This window comes from Sceloporus undulatus, chromosome 3 (assembly GCF_019175285.1).
Source record: "Sceloporus undulatus isolate JIND9_A2432 ecotype Alabama chromosome 3, SceUnd_v1.1, whole genome shotgun sequence".
Taxonomy (NCBI): domain Eukaryota; kingdom Metazoa; phylum Chordata; class Lepidosauria; order Squamata; family Phrynosomatidae; genus Sceloporus; species Sceloporus undulatus.
In genome coordinates this window covers 18,033,836-18,053,713 of record NC_056524.1, presented here as the reverse complement: position 1 = coordinate 18,053,713, position 19,878 = coordinate 18,033,836, and the positions used below count along the sequence as shown (strand labels likewise).

At 43.0% G+C, this 19,878-nt stretch overlaps 1 protein-coding gene across 4 annotated transcripts in view; it reads right to left on the bottom strand.

The window, feature by feature from the left end:
* The window catches only part of PIWIL4 (piwi like RNA-mediated gene silencing 4), a 53,863-nt gene extending 34,294 nt beyond the window's left edge, over window positions 1-19,569 (bottom strand). The window contains exons 1-6 of one of the 4 annotated variants that reach the window (XM_042460603.1): window positions 19,452-19,569; window positions 13,745-13,843; window positions 11,746-11,836; window positions 6,983-7,108; window positions 4,363-4,577; window positions 1,470-1,591 (exon numbers count right to left, since the gene is read on the bottom strand). In XM_042460603.1, coding sequence (XP_042316537.1) covers window positions 1,470-1,591; window positions 4,363-4,577; window positions 6,983-7,108; window positions 11,746-11,836; window positions 13,745-13,825 — 635 coding nt within the window. In that variant the 5' untranslated portion in view covers window positions 13,826-13,843; window positions 19,452-19,569. Of the gene's footprint in view, window positions 1-1,469; window positions 1,592-4,362; window positions 4,578-6,982; window positions 7,109-11,745; window positions 11,837-13,744; window positions 13,844-19,381 lie in introns of all 4 variants that reach the window. The other 3 variants (XM_042460606.1, XM_042460604.1, XM_042460605.1) reach the window with 3 other exon arrangements.
* Between the last annotated feature and the right edge of the window lie 309 nt (window positions 19,570-19,878).

Sequence of the window (19,878 nt, the reverse complement as noted above, 5' to 3'; positions counted from 1 at the left end):
AATTCTTGGAGATATCTCATCCACACAGTCGACATGAGTCAGAACCGACTTGAGGGCGGCTAACAACAAATAATGCCCTTTCCACCAAAGGAGGGTACATCAGAACATATACAATAAAAACAAATGATAAACACCACACTATAAAGTGTTTAAGTAGTAAAATACAGTGGGTCCTCCCCTTACATGGGGGATCTGTTCTGGACCCCTCTGCGTAAAGGTAAATCCGCGTATGCTCACGCCCCATAGAAACAATGGGACGCGTGCACATGGCGGTGCATATGCCACAGATGCACACACCATCGTTTATATTGTCAGGCAGCTTCCACATAAGCAGGAAGCCGCGTATGGCACGGGCGCACTGTAATATACTAATATGCTAAAAACAAAAAGAAACAAAATCCTCCTCAGTTGCTACCCATCTCAACCACCTTAGGCTCAGCAACTTAATCCAGTGAATTTAAGGAAAGGGTAGTTTAACCCTTTACAAAAGTGGATCAGAGCCTCCTCCAGCCAGAGATGCAAAAGAAGGCTGTTCCACAAACGCGGAGCCAGATTCTGAAAGGCTCACAGCCTTGACAGAGCCATACACATTGGCAGAACCATCAAATATCCTTTGTCTGCAGACATTAAACTTCTAGTTGGTACATACCATGCACACCTGAATTAAGAAATTATTAAAGGGGATTGATTAAACACAGCAGAGGTTAGCAACTTGGTGCTCTCCAGATGGGCTACAACTTCGATAAGACCCAGCCAGCATGGCTAAAGGTCAGATAGTATGAGACCTGTAATTCAGAGCAAATCAACCCTGAACTCTTTCTAGCAGCCATGATGACTAAATTGAGACTCTCATACTTTGGAGATATCATAAGGAGGCATGACTCTAGAAAAGACAATGATGCTTGGTAAGGTAGAAGGTAGCAAGAAATGAAGAAGACCACATTCCAGATGGATGGGTTCAAAAAAACCACAACTCTTGAGTTTGTGGGACCTGAGCAGGGCTATTGATGACAGGGTGACTTGGAGGTCTCTCATTCATGATGTCACCAAAAGTCCAAGTCAGCTTGACAACAATTAACAACAATAAAATTCAGAACATCTGAAGGGTACATAATTGCCTATCTCAAAGACACAGCCATGTTAGCCTGGAAAATCAGTATGCAAAGGGATCTTGCAGAACCTGTGAGACTAACTGAAAGAAAATGGTAGCATGAGCCAACTTTCTCAGATGTATGCCTATCTGTGAAACATAAGCTCCTCTCATCAGAAAAGAAAATATTACTTGTAGTAAAAACCGTTAACACTGCTTCTAATATAGCTTCCTTTGCCTATGGAACAATAAAATTGCACCAAAATATTACAAAGAACAACATTACAAAGAACATTTCACTGCTTTCTGACAATTATCTGACATTTTCTATGGCTTTTATTCTCAGTCTAAAATTAGGTCCTGTACTTGTATAGCTTACTTCTTAAAGGCAATGTTTAAAAACTGAATGGTCACAGGGCTGCTGGGAAGTAACTGGTGGGTTAATGTAATGGTGATCTTCACAGTTTCATTCCTTCGCGTTTCACAAGATAGTTCTGTAACCTAAAAAGAAAGACCTATAAGTTATTTGCTTTCTCTTTTTTGCATTTCTATTGTTATAGAAAACTGCTACTGTGACTTTAAAACACTGCAAGTTCTCTCACTAAACTCACAGCAGATTTCGGTCTGACAGAACCAGAAAGGAGGGGATCACAATGAATATAGAAACACAGATTCATTTATTTTGACAGCTGTCACTCCAGGAGGAATTCACATTCCAAAACAACCCCGGAGCTTTCAAAGCAAGGAAAAATGGCGTCTTTTATAGGGTTTAGACAAAGGAACCCATCTAGGACACCTTCATTGGCCATAGCAAAAGTTAAACATATAGAATAACCCTACAATCAGAGCACAGGTTTATGAATACATTAAAGCACATCTTAGTCACATTCCATTCACCCTATCTGTCTTGTGACCCCCTTTCCAGGCCTTGGTGGAGATGTCTTCCTGTCCTAAGCTATGCTCTCTTAGTTAGCAACATGTACCAGAGCTCCCGAGGTCAAACACTTAGGTCAGCCTGTACTTTTTACTCCTCTGCTATAAATCCTGTTTACATTTCTGGGGGACCTCAACTCCAAAAGCTTTCCTGGTGGCTACTCCCAGGCTATGGAAGCCTACCAAAGGAGGCTAAGCTGCTGTCTTTCTGTCTGCAAGCAAGTATCTTTTTATTGATACAGCTGGCAGGCTTTGGGAATCAAGTGAAGTTGCTTGCTATATTGTGAATGGAACTTCCAAGCAGATAAGTTCTCCTCTTTCTTTTATTTATGTGTTTTTTAAAACCGTTAACAGTACTTAACTTTATCAGTGTTAGTCCCTGTGGGATTGTCCATACTATCCAAATGACCCAGGTTCCCCAGAGTCTCACATCGTCTAGTTTAAGACAACACAGGTTGATGCCACCATAACAGGATTAGACCCAATCTCACTAGTACAGACACATATCTGGTCTGATTGGTAAAAAAGCCTTTATCCCAGGGTAAAATAGCTCTGTTTTTTTGTAAAGTTTCTAGGAAACTCCAGCAAAACCAGGCTTTTCTGACAGTCATTCCTGCCCCATGCTCCTTACCTCGCTGGCATGCATCTAATGGGGCCTCTGCCCTGTTTCCGCATCAGACAGGGAGACTGGGGGGCTTCTCAGTTGGTTTGCATGCTGGCAAGTCCTGAGCCGGTGAAGGGATGGGTGTGTGAACATCTGCCCATCCCCACACTGACTCAGGGACGAACCCAGTTGAGCACCAGGGGCAGACAGCACAGGCTCAACTGAAAACTGAACGAAAGAGTTAATAGAATGCAGATGTAACCTAAAGTATACTATCACATTTTGTTGTAGGACTCATTTTTAAGCATAAGATGGATGATGAATTACAAACATTGTACTGTAATGTATACATTTCAATATTTAGAGAGAAGCTCAAAAACAGCTGAACTTAAAATGTCTTCCAGATGGCAGATAGCCACAGTTATATATTTGGAGCGAGTATACTAATCACCAGGATTGGATTCTTGTTATCAAGAAATGTAATTGTTTTATCATCCATATAGCACCATAGAAAGAGCAGGTTTAAAAGTAGAGGAAGGAGAAGTGAAGATAGGGGGAAAGAACATCAACAATCTAAGTCGATATGCAGATGACTCCATACTACTAGCACAGTAGTATATATCATAGACTTCGAATCATTACTAAGAAAGGCCAAGGAAGGTAGTGCAAAGGCAGGCTTGTTGCTGAACATAAAACAAGAATAATGACCACAGAGAATCCACAAATATTCTACCTAGAAAATGAGGAAACCATAAAAGTAAAAGACAAACAAATGGGTCCCTGAACATTATCAAGACTGAATAGTCCCTGGAAGTCCCTGGAAACCAAGATGATTAAATTGAGGTTGTTGTACTCTGGCTACATCATGAAAAGACATGACTTATTAGAAAAGACAATAATACTAGGAAAGGTAGCAGGCAGTAGAAAGAGAAGATGGCTAAACTCAATGGGGGAGATCATGGGCATAAATCTACAAGATCTAAGCAGAGCAGTGGAGGACAGAGGGGCCTGGTTATGCCTTATCAATAAGGTCACCATCAGTCTAAGTCAAGTCAAGGGCAGCTAACAACAATAACAACAGTACCAAACTGAGAAAATTTAAATCTAAATAAGGCCCAGAATGAGATTTCTGAAAATAGGTTCCAAATTGTACAGCAGTCTATGAATATCCTTACATAATCATTTCCATCCCAAATCCCAATCACGCCTTTTGCCCTGAAGATTTCAGAATAAAGATGTTGCCCTTCAGGGATTATAGAACCTGCTGCTCTAGTCTGGATGTAATGTGTCAATCACAATAATTATCCTGTTAGTTTTAAAATCATGTTTCTTATAACTTACTTTTTTAAAAAAAAGACATATATTAGGACAAGAGGATTAATGTTACATTGTAATTTGAAATCAAGACAATGACAAAAAAAAAAAAAAACACTTTACACCTTCTACTTTGAGATGGAGAATATATATTCTGTCAAGCAATGTATTATCTCAGGTTCCACATACTGAAAGTAAGCAGGTCTAAAGCCAGCAGTCAAGTTGTGCCAGATGCATAAGTACCTAACCCTTTTCTAAGACTGAGGGGAATGCAAATAGGAAAGAGCTATCCCCCCCCCAACCCTAAAACATTTCCTTACCCTCTCACTTAAACTTCATGGGCAGATGTATAGCAGGATGAATGAAGGCTGGTTCATTTTTATAATTTTTAATAACAGAGTGAATGAGAGATTTACTTTACCTCATTTTCCAGTTTGTGTGCAAGAAACAGTGTTGCTCCATCAAACACTTTGGCTTTCCCCAGAAATTCAGGATGGCTGTACAACAGTGCAATCCGCAAGCGTCTGGATTCCATCTCCGGGATAAATGCTACATGGTATTGGTACAATTGCCATTCTTTGGGGATGCCTAAACTGAACAGGTTGGTAACAACCTTTACAGGAATTCCACTGGAGCCTGAAATAAACAAAATTGTTTAAGATCTTGCTCTTACAAATATGCATTCTTTTAACTCTTCAGTGTGTTGCTTGTCTGGGTGAATGGAAATTTACTGAGACAATTAACTGACTCATCAATTGCCCTCCTATGATAATGGATTTACACATGTATGGACCTCAGCACTTAGCATATACACATTTGAAGTGTTGCATGTTGCCTTTTATTTGAACATGTTTTAACATACTTTAACTCCAGATAAGACAGATGTTGTTGTTAGCTGCCTTTGACTCAACCTCAACTCATGGTGCCCCTGGGAAGGAGATGTCTCCAAAACCCCCATCCTCTACCTCTCTGCTCAGGTTTGTGGTCACTCCGATTCAGTCTATCTATCTGGCATGTGGTCTTCCTCTCTTTCTATTGCCCTTTACCTTCCCCAACATCAATGCCTTTTTTAATGAATCAGGCCTTCTCATCGTGTGGCCAAAGACAGAAGGCAATGCACAAAAAGTCTGCATTCTCAGCTGTGGTTCTTTATTTATAGAGAATTCACCTACAAGAACAGTGTGTGCTCTGGTTCTCCTTCCTTTAAAATTAGTGTATCCACACTGTACAGTTATAGCACTTTGATCCCACTGCTAATTCCATGGGTCCATCCTACAAAATCTTGGGATCTGTAGTTTAGTGAGGTGCTCTTTGTTCTCTCTTGTCCTTCCCTGAGTTACAGGATTAGAACTCTTTGGTAGTGAATGCCAAGTGCCTTACAAAATTACAAATAGTGGTGTACCATAGGATGAAGCCATGTAAGTTAAAGAACCAAACTGCTACAATTGTGTAGTGTGGAAACACCAATGTAATACTATTTATTCTGACTATTATGCCCTTTCCCATTTCCAGATGGGGAGCTATTCACCCAGTCCTCAAAGAGCCATATTCTTTCAGATGAACTTTAATATGAAAATAAAGTAAATAAAATTTAAATAACTAAATATGTGTTCATTTTCTGTTCAGGATGATTTATTAATAGATCTATTGCAGCCACAACACTTCAGTTGTGTTGGGTTATGATACCACTGTTTGTAGTCTTAAGTAGAATAAATTTGTCTTCAGAAGAACTGCTAAAGGAAAAAGCTGAATGCTAGCCCCATCTCGTTATTCTGATGTGAGCGGATTTTCTAGGCCTGTATGTTTCTTGTTAGAAATCTAATTACTTCTACTCTCACAATTAACCCCAGGAAGTACTGCCAGTGTAGTCAATCTGTTTATGAATACTGAAACCTAAGATTTAATCATAACCTACTTTCTCAGTCTTTGTTTCCACAGAAATCGTGCATTCAACCTTGCCAATTCAAGCTACTAAAAAGCTACTATTCAGTCTCAAGCAGCAGGAAATGAGCATCTATGAACACTTATTGGTTGGTGGCTATGACAACAATGACCAAGTTTACAGAATCATAGGCCGGCTACAGACTGGCACTTGGGATGTCTGCAGGACGTCCCATTTTAAAAAGGGGGCGTCTCTTCTAGACGCCCCTGGCTCTAATACGGACTCTGTCCGTACAATATGGCGCCGGCCGTTCCACACGGCCAGCGGCATCTTTACGTATCGGACGCATAGCGTCCAGACGTGTCGCAGCGCTAATGATGTCGCGAGTGCGCCAGCGGCGCCTCGCGACGTCATTAGGGCGCCGCAGAAAGAAGCTCCATTTTGGAGCTTCTTTTTTGCTCCGCAAGGGAGCCGCGCAGTGTGGCTGCGACTGCTCCCTTACGGAGCAAACGGCGGCGGCGGCGGTCTATAACCCACCAGTGTTTCATAAACTGAGATGGTATACAGCTTTGAAACAAATTAAAATATACAGCCAACCATCTTGTAGTTCCTGCATATTTCACCTGTTAATTGTTCTCTGTTAGCCATAGTTTTTCTTTCTGGTTGTTTGCTAGTTCATGTAAGGGAGTGAGCAATGGGATAGCATATGCAGGAAAAAGGCTCATGTACATTTCAGATTATTAATATATGATTAGGAGGTCTCTTCCTGTTCTTCAGAATGGCTTGTCTCTCAAAATATGTATACACTCATCCCTCCCCATTGGTGGACTTGGGATCTGCAGTTTTGGTCCTTCGCAGAAAGCAAGCAGGAAGGGACAAAACGGTGTGTGTGCTCCCATTATAACCAATTGGGCTTGACTATCATGAGCTATTTCCGATTTGTGGGGAGGGGCAGAGTGAATTGGGAGGGATGAGTGTATTTGCTGATTTCACTAGCATTTCAAAGAATCACTTTGCACTGTAACAAACATAATTCTTGGGCCTACCCAAGGATTAATGGAGATGGCCACACAAGTACTAATACACTACTGAATAAAGGCTACACGAGGAGAAGAATATAGTTGATTTGCAATGAAAACAACATATTACTACATATTACCTGTTTTAGAATCTCTGACATGTTCCATTGTCTCCCTAGTTCTTATTCCCATGTCTTCCAAGTTACAACGGATCCTTCCCCCTCTATCCATCACTTTATAGCCAGAAGTTCCAACAGAAAAACCATCTTGAAAAGGAAAAAGGTGAGAGGTAAAATCTTAGAGGCCTCAAGAAGAATGTTCTCTGCTGCCCTAGAGGGTAGGGTCTATTGGTTTGAAGTTACAGGAGGGTAAATTTTGACTGAACATTTGAAGGAACTTCAACAAAGGAACCAATTGCCTAGAGAGGTGGTGGGGTCTCCTTCTCTGGATGTCTTCAAAAAGAGGCTGGACAACTACCTGTTGGGGATGATCTAGCTAAATTTCATGCATTGAATGGGGGACTGAATGGGGGACTGAATCTGATGGCAAAAAGGGCTCCTTCCAACTCTGATTCTATGTGAGATAAAACTATCATGAATATATATACGGAAACAGTCGGAATAATGTTTGCTACACAAAACATAGTCATATTATCAGATGTAGCTAAAAGCATACTGGCATCCTGTCATGCTATTCATTTATTGGGAATTCGAAGGCTTTCATGGCTGGCATTCATAGTTTTTTGTGGGGTTTTTGGGCTATATGGCCATGTTCTAGAAGAGTTTCTTCCTGATGTTTCGCCAACATCTGTGGCTAGCATCTTCAGAGAAACTTTTTTCAGCCAAGCTTTCTCTGAAGATGCCAGCCACAGATGCTGGCGAAACGTCAAGAAAAAACTCTTCTAGAACATGGCCACATAGCCTGAAAAACCCACAAAAAACTATTCATTTATTGTTAATATGTATTACATTCTAAACATCATAGCTGATTCTACGCTTTTATTTGCATATTGACCCAGTAAATAATTACTGATTGACTAAAATTTTGTGAACAAAGGCCCGTTACAGACGGGCCTGTAGGGTTAGGGTCCGTACTAGGGTTAGAAAGGGGCGTCACTTCCAGACACCCCTAACCCTAATACGGACCGAGTCCGTACAAAATGGCGGCCCCCGTTCTACATGGGGCCGCCATCTTGACGTAGCGGAACGTTGCGTCTGCACGTCACGCAGCGCATATGACATCGCGAGTGCGCCATTGGCGCCTCACGGCGTCATAACCGCGACCCAAAGAGAAGCGCCATTTTGGCATTTCTTATTTGCAGCGCAGAGGAGCCGCGCAGTTTGGACACTGGGGCTCCTCCGCGTTGCAAATGACGGTGGCGGCAGACCACCCATTCTGGGCGGTCTGTAACGCGCCCTAGTTTACAATGTAAGCAACATCGTTTAGCAGGATGTAATCTGTGCTACTACCATAAGTGATTTTACTTCAGATATGAATGAGTCTTAGAGCAAGGGAAACAGATTACTGGGTCCTGGCTATGTGCATATTTTGATTGATTGATTTTTGATTGAAATTTTATTTATATACCGCGGTTCCTATGATCACGGCGGTTTACAAAACAAAATGAAAAACAGAGTCCTCTGGGCCGCTCCTGCCCAGGCGAGCCGGCTTTATGGAGGCCGCTCTCACCGGCCCCTCCCCCTGGAGAAACGCCGCTCCGGCGGCAAGGAAGAGTCTCTCTGGGCCGCTCCTGCCCAGGTGGAAAGCAGGCGGGTGGACAGTTAGGGAGGGAAGGGCCTCTTTCTTCAGGCCAGCCCCTGATGGTACTGGGCCAGCCTTCTCTCTCCCTCAGAGGCCAAACGATGACAGTTAGGGAGGGAGGAGCCTCTGTCTACAGGCCAGCCCCTGATGGTACTGGGCCAGCCTTCTCTCTCCCTCAGAGGCCGAACTATGACAGTTAGGGAGGGAGGAGCCTCTGTCTACAGGCTAGCCCCAGAGTCTCTCTGGGCCGCTCCTGCCCAGGTGGAAAGCAGGCGGGTGGACAGTTAGGGAGGGAGGAGCCTCCTTCTTCAGGAACCACTAGCACTTGGAATATTTTGTAAACATTAGAATATTTCAACAGCTGAAAATGCTCTTGATCAATGTCTGGTGTGTAAATGGGAAAAAAGCAAGGATCCAGCACCTAATCCTTGATGAGCACGCTGACTTGGCTTGTCTCATGAAGACATGGCTGAACGATGCTAAGCAGGTTAATCTCTCCCAGGCCCCATACAGACAGGCCAAAATAAACCTGCTTCTGGTCATTTTGGAGGTACGCTGTTTAAATGATGTATGCGTACTAAAAATCTGGAAGCCGCACCAAAGCCACGATCCGCTCCTAAGGACTGGAGTGCAGCTTTGGCGCAACTTCCAGACTCTTAGTACGCATGCATCATTTATATAGCATACCTCCAAAGTGACCCAAAGCAGCTTTATTTTGGCCTGTCTGTATGGGGTCCCAGTTAACCAATTTGGTTCTGTCCAACTTGTTTCTTTGTGCAGTAAAGGAGGTAAGGAGGCAAAGTTGGGAGGCAAGGTTGCAGCAGCAGGTGAGGCCTATGAGGTGGGGAGGATGAGGTAAGGAGTCTATGGCGCCTTACAGTCGGGCCTAAGCGGCGCAGTCGTTGCGCCAGGAATACGCGCGAGGGGCGGCGCTTCCGGACGCGCCTTGCCCCTTGCGTGTATTCCGTACGGCAAGATGGCGGCGCCCTATTTAGACGAGCGCGGCCATCTTGACGTAACGGACGCACAGCGTCCGGATGTCTAAATCCGGAAGAGCCGTCGCGAGTGCGCGCTTTGGCACTTGCGGCGGCTTTTCCGGGTTGCCGGAAGGAGTGCGATTTCTGCACTCCTTTTTTGCAGCGCGGAGGAGTCGCACGGTTTGGCTGCTGCAGCTCCTCCGCGCTGCAACCGGCAGCAGCCCAAGACCGCCCCTTTTGGGCAGTCTGTAACGGGCCTATCTTAATTCCATTTCCTTCACCAGACTGCTGGGTTTGGTTCTAGGCACAATTTAACATGTGGGCTATCACCTGTAAATCCCTATACAGCTTAGGTCCAGACTACCTGAAAGACTGGATGATGATGATGATGATAATGATGATGATTTGTACTCTGCTTTTCCCCAAAAATTGGGACTCAAAGCAACTTACAGTCTAAAAGCACAGTATAGTTAACAGCTTACAAAAGTGGCAATTAAAATCAAACTAAACTATTACAATATTAAAACAGATAATTTGTTTAAAAATAGAATACAATTTAAAAAGATAAAAGCACTTAAAAACTATACACTTTAAAATACAATGCCCTCAGGATGTTCTCTAAAAACTTTCTGTTCTGAATGCATGTCTGAATAGGAAGGTCTTAGCCTGCTGGCAAAAGGACAACAAAGAGGGGACCATTCTGGTCTTCCTAGAAAGGGAGTTCCAGAGTCTAGGGGCAGCCACCAAGAAGGTCCTCTCTCGCAACCCCACCGAGAGTGTATATGATGGTGGTGGGATTGAGAGAAAGGCCTCTCATGAGAGTATCAGAGCCTGGGCCACTTCATACAGGGAGATATGGTCTGCCAAATAGCCTGGACCTGAGTCATACCACCCTGTATGATCCAACCTGAATCTTAAGATACTCAGAAGAGGCCTTTCTCTAGGTCTTATCAAAGTCACAGGCCTGTCTTGTGAAAACATGAGAGTGAGCCTTGTCAGTGGCTGCTCCCAGGCTGTGGAATTCTCTTCCACAGAAGTCTAGGCTAGTATCATCCCTGGTCCCCTTCAACCAACAGGTTGGCATTCCTTTTTATTTAAATAAAATAAAAAAGGAGATTTATAAAATAAAAAGGTTGTGCAAAAAGGTTTTTTAAATTATGTTTGCGCATTGCACTTTTACTCTTATTGTTATGTTTTTGAAATGACTTCATACTGTTTTAAATTACTGGTGTTTTAATGACAACTTTAAAAAAACATGAATAATTTAAAACAGTATGAAGTCATTTCAAAGGCTGAACAATAAGGGTAAAAGTGAAATGCAGAAACACCATTAAAAATCTTTTGCACAACTAGTGCAGAAATTATTGGTGTTTAGTATGACAACTGTGGGACCTAGTGGTTCGGCAGTTAAGATGCCGACTCTGATGACCTTAAGGTCAGCAGATCAGCAGTTCGAGATTCAAGTGCCACATGACAGAGTGAGCTCCCATCACTAATACAGTGGTACCCCGGGTTACGAAAATAATCCGTTCCGCGGCGCCCTTCGTAACCCGAAATCTTTCGCAAGCCGAAAAAGCCATAGGCGCTAGCGCTGGAAGCCGCGATTCCGTGTGAAAAAGCGCCGAAAAGCACCAAATTTTTTTTCGTAAGCCGAAAAAAAAAAACGTAACCCGAAACAGTTTTTTTCTATTCATTTTTTTCGTATCCCGGAAATTTCGTAACGCGGTGCTTTCGTATCCCGGGGTACCACTGTACTAGCTTCTGCCAACCTAGCAGACTGAAAGCAGATAAAAAGCACAAGTAGATAAATAGGTACCATTTTGGTGGAAAGGTAGCAGCATTCTGTGCAGTCATGCTGGCCACATGATCTCCGAGCCATCTTTGCAATGCTGACTCCATTTGCTTAGTAACAAGGTGAGCATCACCCCCTACAATTGGGATATAACTAGACAATCTTGTCAAAGGGGGGGGGGGGCTTTACTTTATTTTTAATATGACAATTCATTTAAGAGTCTTTTAAAACTTTCTATCATGTTTTAGCTGTGTCTACGTTTAAGCTATCTTGTGACCATGTCAAAAAAGGGGGCAGGATATAAATACATACATACATGCTTTGAAGTCCATAACATTTTAATAGTTATTGCACCATTAATTCATACACTTACATTTTGGTGAACTTTTTCCAGATCTTGTGTCGCTTTTAACATCTTCGTTCTCACTTTGTAAAGCTAAAAGATCACCGTTCCCTGAATAACCCTGGTAAGGTAAGAAGGAAATGAAAACTAAAGGAAAAACTAAAGGAGATGAATACATAACTCCTTTCTGCACTGGTACTTTTCCCACACTGATTTCTGTGTAAGAAAAAAATGTATAAATAATAATAATAATAATAATAATAATAATAATAATAATAATAATAAATAAACTTTTTATTTGTATCCCGCTCCTTCCCAAGATCAGGGCGGCTTACAGCAATAATAAAACAATTCATACGATACAATAATAAAATCAAAAATTACATATACATTATACAAAAAATTAAACAGACTAAAAGCTCCCATGTATATGCTTTCACTTGTTCACACACTTAAACTATCTCAAGTATTAAGACTGGGAAACTCTAGGATACATCATTTTGAATCTAGCCACTTACTATTTTATTGGTGGTCAAGATTAGTTCTGTTATTGTGTGATTTCACCACAGAAACAATGGGGCTCAACAGACCACCCGAAAACAGACGACTGGAAACCCCCATTTTAACTCCAGAGGGACACCACAGCAATCAAACTGTGCGGCATCCCTCCAGAGTAAAAAGAAGATGTGAAAATCAGTTTCTTTTTGTGGCGCACTCCACATGCCATGGCTGCGTCTGTTGCGTATCCATGACGTAAGCGCAGCACCCGGATGTGTGGACACACCGCTGCACTTGTGTCATGCAAATGCACCCCATATGGACGGCGCTGTGCAAAGATGGCACCGTCCATATGTGCTAGGGTTCTGGAGCGTGTGGATGCTGTGTGCTCCAGAACCCTAGAATTGGCCCCAGGCTGTTGCAAACCAGCGGTCTGCATCAGGCCAGTATTGTCAAAAGTTGCCTAGAAAAATAAGACAACAAAAATAGAGTGCCCATCCACAACTATTCTTCTGTTTATAGTTTACCATCAAAACAAGTTCAATGTATTCACTAAAAATAAAAAAGAACCCCTTCCAATGTTAATGGAATTGAAACAGATTTTCAAAATGTACGAACAATTAAAATAATGTGTCAATCCTTTCCCTCTAACTCTCCTATCTCTGCCAGGAGACTGCTGAAGGAAGAACAGACTGATCTTGCCCAGGGTCTGAACTGATTGTTTATAGAGAGCTTTTGAAATTAGGCCAAGAATGATATGAAATTATGCTGCAGGCTACTGAAGATTCTCCTCTTTGCTCAGTCCCTATAAAATGAACAGTTTATAGTCTACTGCTGAAACCAAACAATACAACATTAGAAACTACACTCAGGATTAATGGGGTTAGCCACCCCAAATGACAGACAGCAATAATATGAGATTGTCTTTCTGACAGAAACATATACTGTATATAATTTATGTTTATTTATAGATTTATATGCTGCCTGCCTTTCAAAACAGACATTTTTCAAAAGCAGTTTAGAAATAATATAAGATACATTTTATAACTAGTACCTTAAAAAATCTGAATAAAAACAGAATCATTAAACATCTGTGGTTTTTTTTTAACAAACATCAGAAGAAACCAAAACATTCTAAGAGAAATATCACAGTTTACAGAATAACTTCTGAACATCTCCATTCTTGCTTGGTAATACAAACCTTGTCACTAGCTCATTCATAGGTATATCCCAGGAAGGTTAGGAATAACAATATTACAATGGGGCTTGAGCTTATGTGGTATTTGCCTTACGTGGGGGGTCTGGAATGGATCCCTGCATAAGGCAAGGCTCCACTGTACTGCAGCAATTATGCAATATATTTTGGTAGGACACATATAATAAACTAATACCAAACATTTTGCTTCAGTTTAATAGTCTGCCCAAATATACAGTTTGTGACAATCTGCTTCATCGTGCTAATGGATAAATCAAGCCGTAATGTACCCAAGAGAACATAACATTTTGTAAAAGACAGCCAGATTTCACATACCACTCTGGGAGAATCAGGTTGTCTGAAGAACCCTTCTCCTCTAGAAAGCCCTCGGGCTTTAGCGCGAGCCCGCCCGTTCATCTCTCCAGGTGTAATCTGCTAAAATAAATAAAAATAACAGAATTAAATCCAATTATGTGATATGAATGCTATTCATTTAACAGCAGCTTGAGCAGTCAATGTTTTCCTGAAAGGGATGCACAGAACAGAAGGGTTGTAGATACAAGAACCTCTTTTATTAACCTACTCATCCATATACATAGCTCATCTGAAGAGATCCTTTTCCATGTTCTTCAACTGTGACAGCTGTATTGCAGAGATGGGCAAAGTGCTGCCTTTCAAATGTAGTTGACTATCTGGAGGACTACAACTCCCAACAGCCCTAGCCAGTATAGCCAATGGTGATAAATGCTGGGAATTGCAGTCCCGTGTTTTTCCCATCCCTGACGTATCGGATGCTTATTCAAGCTAAGGCTTTTTGGCAATGGTATCAAGGACTTGCAAGTCAGTCTCCAAAGAGTCTATTTTGCTCTGCTCCTATGTGGCTTTAGGCATTTTAGTCCACCCAAGGTTATTGTGGCTGCTTTTGTTTCAAGAAAACTGTCAAAAAGATATCATAGAATATTCTATGAAGTATCCCAGAATTTACAATACTAAAACACAGTAAGATCTGTACAGAGTTGCCCATATTCAATGCCATCCTGTTGTTGCTGTTATGTGCCTTCACACTGTCAAGGGGTGAACTCTTAAGGGGCTTTCTCAGAAAAATCTACTCAGAGGAGGTTGACCACTGCCTTCTCTCTTTGGCTGAGAGTATGATGAGAGAGAAATCCTCTGGATTTCCAAGCCTAAGTGAACCCTGGTCTCCTGAAGTCCTACTCCAATGCTCAAAGTGCATTATGCTGGCTCTCATATTACAGTGTTTCATTATAAATAAAATAACTTGGACAGTTTAGTAGCAGACAATATCTAGGTTAGAAGAGATTTGTAAGCGCCCTTGAGAGTAACTAATCAAATTGTTGTCTGTATCTTAACTGCTCATCTCTTTCCCCTTCTGCTGTGTTCCTCCTCATTTTAAGTCATAAGCCTCTTTCTGGGGCTACTAGGTTCAAATAATTACAGTCAGAGAATTGAACTGATAAGTCTTTGTTTGAGGAAGAGCTCCAGGCCAACTCAGAAATAACCTTTTCAATAACCTCCTTCTTTGGAAGTCTTTAAACAGAGGCTGAATGTTCACCTGTCAGAGGTGCTTTGATTGAGAGTTCCTGCACGGCAGGGGGTTGGACTGGATGGCCCTTGGGGTCTCTTCCTGCTATACGATTCTATAATTCTGTTTAGCTAAAGCCAAAAAATGAAAATTTGCTTCATCTCCCCACTCAAGTGTGTAAGCATAATACTGTAATTGTGACTTGTGCTCCTGCCTAATTGTGGTTTAGGTGGCATGCTGAGTCCTGAAAGGATGAGGGTTTTCTTGGCAAGAATTGTTCAAAGGATTTGCCATTGTCTTCTCCTGAGACTGACAGAGTGTGACATGCCTAAGGTCACACTGTGGGTTTCATGGCCGAGCTGAGAATCGAACCCTGGTCCCTGAGTCATGGTCCAATGCTCAAACCACTGTGCCACACTGCCTCAAGGCTATGGAATTCTGGGAACTGTACTTTTGTGAAACATTTAGCCTTCTCTGTTAGAGAGTTCTGATGCCACAACAAAATACAAAACCCAGGATTACACTGCATGGAGTCATGGCAATTAAAGTGTTATCAAACTGCATTATTTTTGCAATGCAGATGCTGCCTGGGTTACTGTAAAGATAAAAAGGAAGCAAAGCACTCTGTGCTGTGAAGAAACAGCTGGAATAACCATACTCTCTGCCAGAGCTCTAGGGAAGAAGAAAAATGGATAAATGTAACAAAGGCCTGTTACAAACAGGCACCCTAGTATGCGACAAGCACGTACTAGGGTTAGAAAGGGGTGTCACTTCTTGACGCCCCTAACCCTAATATGGACCCAGTCCATACAAAATGGCGGTGCCCTATACAGATAGGCGCCGCCATTACTACGTCACCACCATGCCGCCTCCAAACAAGGCGGTGCGGTTTGACGTCGTCACGCAAGCGTGCATAGAGTGCCCTTTCCACGGCACAAGGAGCTCCGAAACAGAGCTCCTTCTGCGGTTTGTGTCGCTGGCGCAGCCTTTAGACGGCTGCGCCAGCGATGCAAGGAAGAAAGGGGCCGAGCGGCCCCTTTCTCCTCCTCCCCGCCGCCATCGGGTGTCCTTGGGGCATGAAGCCCCAAGGACACCCCTTTCCAGGCCGTGGGGAAGCGGCCTTTTGCCGCTTCCCCGCGGCCTGGAAAGCGGTGGATCGGGGCCTCAGAGGCTGCCGTTGTGACAGCTGAGGTCCTGATACAGCGGGGAAAGGGCTGGTTACAGGCCACCCCAAACGGGTGGTCTGTAACCCACCAATAAGCATATGAGGTAGATAACACATTGGTGAGGAAATGTGGGATCACTTTCTGTCACCCTGACCTACTTCACATGTTTACATGAGGATATAGAGAGCCATCACAAACCCATTAAAGAAAGAATACAGTATAAATCACTTAAGTCCCCTTCACATTACACAATAATAGTACTATGATTTAACTGCCATGGCTGCCTCTTATGCAATTCTGAGATTTATAATCTGGTGAAGCATTAAAGCTCTTTGGCTGAGAATTCTAAATGCCCCTCACAAACTGCAAATCCCAGGATTCCACAGGAAGCACCTAAGAGAATTAAAGTGGCATCTTAGTGCTGTAACTGTGTAGTGTAAAAGGGCCCTTAATATGCAAGTGGTATAACTTATTTGTAAATACAGTTTGCCCTCCGTATCCACAGATTCAACTATCCACATCTTGAAAATATTCAAAGAAAATATAAGGTCCAAAGCACACTGCAGAAATAATCCAGTCTGAGACCACTTTAACTGCCCTGGCTCAGTGTTAGGGAATCTTGGGAACTGTAGTTTACTGTGGCCCCAGAGCTCTCTGACAGGGCAGGCTAAAGGTCTCACAAAGCTAGTTCCCAGAATTCCTAGGGAGATGACGCCTGTACCTTTAAATATTTGGGTACAAGAGGGAATTTCAGCAGGTGTTGCTTATTATGCAGCCAGGTAACAACACCTGTTGAAATTCCCTTAAAGGGAAACAAGGCCGCCCTTGTTTTTCACTCTGGAAACCCTAAAGTAATGTACAGTGGACCCTTGTTATACGCTGGGGGTTGGTTCCAAGATCCCCCATGGATAACAAAATCCGTGGATGCTCAAGTCCCATTAAATATAATGAAATAGCAAAATGGTGTTCCCTATAAAAAATGGAAAAACAAGGTTTGATATTTGAAATTTATATTTTTTTGAACATTTTCAAACTGTGGATGCTTGAATCCGTGTATAAAAAATCGGTGTATAAGAAGGGCCGGCTGCACACCACCTTGAATTTAGAAAAGAAATGATGCGGTATAAAATGGAACTCATTCGGCCATGAAACCAATGGGTGACCTTAGGTGAGTCACACTCTCTCAGCCTCAGGAGAAGGCAATGGCAAACCTCCTCTGGACAAATCTTGCCAAGAAAACCCCATGACAGGGTTCGCCTTAGGGTCGCCATAAATTGGAAACAACTTGAAGGTACATAACAAAACTTATTTTCATTATAGTTTGGGATGCTGAATTGAAACTTTCACACCAGAGATCACTTGCAAATTTGAACCCCCCCCCATTCAGTTATTACTCAGCTTTGCTTAAGTGCTGAAGCTGATGTTCCAGCGTGGTTTTTTGTAAGGGTTTTAAGTTTTGAGATTTCCTATCAACACATTTAAGTGGGCTAGGGAATCCTGGGAATTGTAGTTTGTTGTGGCACCAGAGCTCTCTGATAGAGAAGGCTAAATGTATCACAAAAACTACAAATCCAGGGATTCCATAGTAAGGAGCCAAGGGCAGTTAAAAGTGGCGTCAAACTGCGTTATTTCTGTAGTGCAGGCGCAACTCCTCTCCTAAGAGATATTTCTACATCTGCACTGTAGAAACAATGCAGTTTGACACCACTTTAGCTGCCATGGTCCTACATAATCCTGGGATTTGTAGTTTTGTGAGATACAGTCAGTCCTACATATCCATGGATTCTTCATCCACAGATTCAAGCATCCACTGCTTGAAAATATTCCAAGAAATATATAAATTCTAAAAAACAAACCACGATTTTGCCATTTTACATAAAGGACACCATTTTGCTATGCCATTGTATTTAATGGGACTTGAACATCCACGGATTTTGGAATTCACAAAGGGTCCTGGAAGCAAACCCCAGAGGATACCAAGGGTCCGCTGTACTCTGCCTTCTCCATCAGAGCTCTGGTGCCACAACAAACTACAACTCCCAGACTTCCATATGAGCACTGAGCAAGTCAAAGAGTGTAACCACACTTCAAAATGAAAGCAGTTTGACACCCTTTTCACTGCCATGGCTCCATCCTGCAGAATCATGGGATCTGCAGCTTTATGAGGCATTTAGCATTGTCCCCCAGAGAGATTCGGAGCCACAAGAAGCTACAAAACTTCAAGTTTCCATAGCACTGAGCAAGTCAGAGTGTGCAGCCAAACCTCAATATTGAAGTAGTGCAACACACTTTAACCGCCATGGCCCCATCCTACGGATTTGTAGTTGTAGTTCACATTGTGTAGTTCTGTGAGGCTGAAGAGATCCTTGCAAAACTGCAAATCCCAGGACTGCACAGGATGGAGCTGCAGCACTTAAAAAGCAGTGCCAAACTGAACCATTTCTGCTGCAATGTAAATGCACCTGAAGCCCCTCAAAACTAATATGAGGACAGGAGAAAATATATAAGCAAGGCCTGAGAGGGATTTTCTCAGGAACCAAACTCAGGGGCAAAAAATAAAAAGGGAAAGACGCTGGGTCTCTGGGGGCTGCATCCACACTGCAGAAACAACGCAGTTTGGGACCGCTTTAACTGACACGGCGCAATGCTACGGAATCCTGGGATTTGTAGTTTTGTGATACATCCAGCCTTCTCCGTCGGAGAGCTCTGGTGCCACAACGAACTACAAATCCCAGGATTCTGTACGATGGGTAAATCCAGTATAAATAATCCAGTTTGAGGCCGCTTTCACTGCCCTGGCTCAGTGCTATGGAATCCTGGGAACTGTAGTTTAGTGAGGCATTTGGCCTTCTCTGTCAGAGAGACCTCTGGGGCCGCAGCAAACTACAAATTCCAGAACTGCAAAGCACTGAGCCGTGGCAGTTAAAGTGTTAGCGAACTGCATTATTTCTACAGCCCAGAGGCAGCTCTTTCCCAAAGACTGATAAGGAGTGCAGCCACACTGCAGAAATAACCCAGTTTCAGACCGTTTTAACAGCCATGGCTCAGTACTATGGAATCCTGGGAACTGTAGTTTCGTGATGCATTTAGCCTTCTCTGTCAGAAAGCTCTAATGACGTAACAAATGGTAGTTCCCAGAATTCCATAGCATTGAGTCACTGGAGTTAAAGCGGTGTCGAACTGGGCTATTTCTACAGCGCGGATGCAGCCCCTCCCCGAAGACAGACGGGCTCCTTTGGGTGAAACGGGCCTCCTCCCGCTCACCCTCAGGAGCGGAGCCCCTTTAAAAACAAAGCCCTTTCCGTCGGCCTCTTGAAGGCTTCCCCAGTCAGACCTCGCCTCGAGAAGAACGCCTCCCTTCCCTTCAAATGCCGCGAAAATCCCCACAGCAACGAGGAGCCACGCCCCCTTTCGCCTTCTCGCGCCGCGATTGGGCACTTTCAGAGCACCGCGCCGTCCCATTGGTCGCCCTCGTCACCCGTTATGGCTCCTCTCCCGTTTTAGCGCTGAGGGAAGAAAGCGCGCGAATCAAGGGCAGCCATCTTGGCTGCATAGCTATGCATAGGATAACATCCAAAACCCACAGAACTGTGGCACCTTTATAGGACCAACCCAAATGCACAAAATATAATATCCAAAACCCACAAAACTGTGGTGCCTTTATAGGACCAACCCAAATGCACAAAATATAATATCCAAAACCCACAAAACTGTGGTGCCTTTATAGGACCAACCCAAATGCACAAAATATAATATCCAAA